The 1,328-nt window shown below is 30.6% G+C and overlaps 1 protein-coding gene across 1 annotated transcript in view; it reads left to right on the top strand.

The window, feature by feature from the left end:
* HELRODRAFT_195122 (hypothetical protein) overlaps nucleotides 1-1,095 on the top strand; it is a gene marked incomplete at both ends in the record, with an annotated part of 1,995 nt that extends 900 nt beyond the window's left edge. Inside the window, one exon of the mRNA XM_009023324.1 lies at nucleotides 847-1,095. Coding sequence (XP_009021572.1) covers nucleotides 847-1,095 — 249 coding nt within the window. The remainder of the gene's footprint in view (nucleotides 1-846) is intronic.
* Between the last annotated feature and the right edge of the window lie 233 nt (nucleotides 1,096-1,328).

The following is a 1,328-nucleotide window of genomic DNA, read 5'->3' as shown; positions in this document are numbered from 1 at the left end:
TTTTCTTATAAAAATGTACACAAGACAAAATAAGCAGTCAAAATTTTTTATTAAGAACCAAGTTATAACTAAACAATTAAATGTTGCTATGTAAAAATAACAAATTATTAACGCTGTTTGCTAATAATGTAGTTCTTTTCTCCAATATTCGACCTGCAATGCTGAAGACACGTTCACTAGCAGATGAAGTTGCTGGTATGCATAAAATTTGACAAGCTACGTCATAAAGTAAAGGATAGGCAAGTTTTTTTCTTTCCAAAATGTAACTTAGTCAGTATCTTTTTTAACTTTTAAGTTGAGATATTCTGATAATTTATTTCTATTATGGGTTAATTCATCTGGATCATGTATCTCTGTGAAATCAGCTATACCATCAAGTTTACAATTTCAAGAGTTAAAATATTAGAAAAATTTAAAAATATTGAAAGCCTTAAAATGACAACTTTTTCAATCATTTTTGAGATAGAAGAAATAATTGAAATTGGACGATAGTTATTCATGTCATGAGAATCACCTGATTTTAAAAAGTGGAATAACTTTAGTTATTTTAAGACAATTAGGAAATTTACCATATTTAAAAGACAAATCAATTAAGTGAAGAAAAAGAATATATATATTATTTAAAGTAGATTTTAGAATGAAATTTCAAATAAAGTCATCTCCATAACAGGTAGAATTGGAAAAATTATTTATAACATCATATAATATCATATGTATAGGGACATCCCTAAAAAAGAAGGAACTCTCGGTTTTCCAACTTTACGAACGTAGATAAGTATTAATTTAGTTTCAATCGATCAATCAATCAATTAGCTTATAAAGCGCTATTTCCGCGATGTTCAACAGCGCTCCTCAATGAATTTTGAAAACAGATGGGTCTTGAGATCCGCTCTGAACTTCGCAAGCGATGGAGAAATAGTTAGAGAAGTAGGCAGAGAGTTCCAGAGAAAAGGACCAGAAAAAGCAAAAGCAGATTTGGCAAAAGAGTGTTTAACACGAGTTAAGAAAAAGCGAGAAGAAGAAGACGATCGTAAACCGGGGCGTTTAGGTTCAATTAATATATCTGATAAGTACTTAGGAAATAATTTAGATTGAGACTTATACATGAACGTGCAAATTTTAAAAATTATTCTATATTTTATAGGTAGCCAGTGCAAGAGAACAAGATATGGAGATATATGAGAAAAGAAAGGGGCACGAGCAACTAGACGAGCAGCAGAGTTAAAAGCTTTACTTAAAGGATAGAGTATAGAGTCAGGAAGACCATAGTAGAGCGAGTTACAATAATCAATCCTAGATAAGACTAACGAAGTAACCAAGAAGGAGAA

The sequence above is a fragment of the Helobdella robusta genome, assembly GCF_000326865.2.
Source record: "Helobdella robusta unplaced genomic scaffold HELROscaffold_352, whole genome shotgun sequence".
In the NCBI taxonomy this organism is placed as follows: domain Eukaryota; kingdom Metazoa; phylum Annelida; class Clitellata; order Rhynchobdellida; family Glossiphoniidae; genus Helobdella; species Helobdella robusta.
Note: the sequence above shows the minus strand (reverse complement) of the source record. Positions and strands in the feature narration are given on the sequence as shown.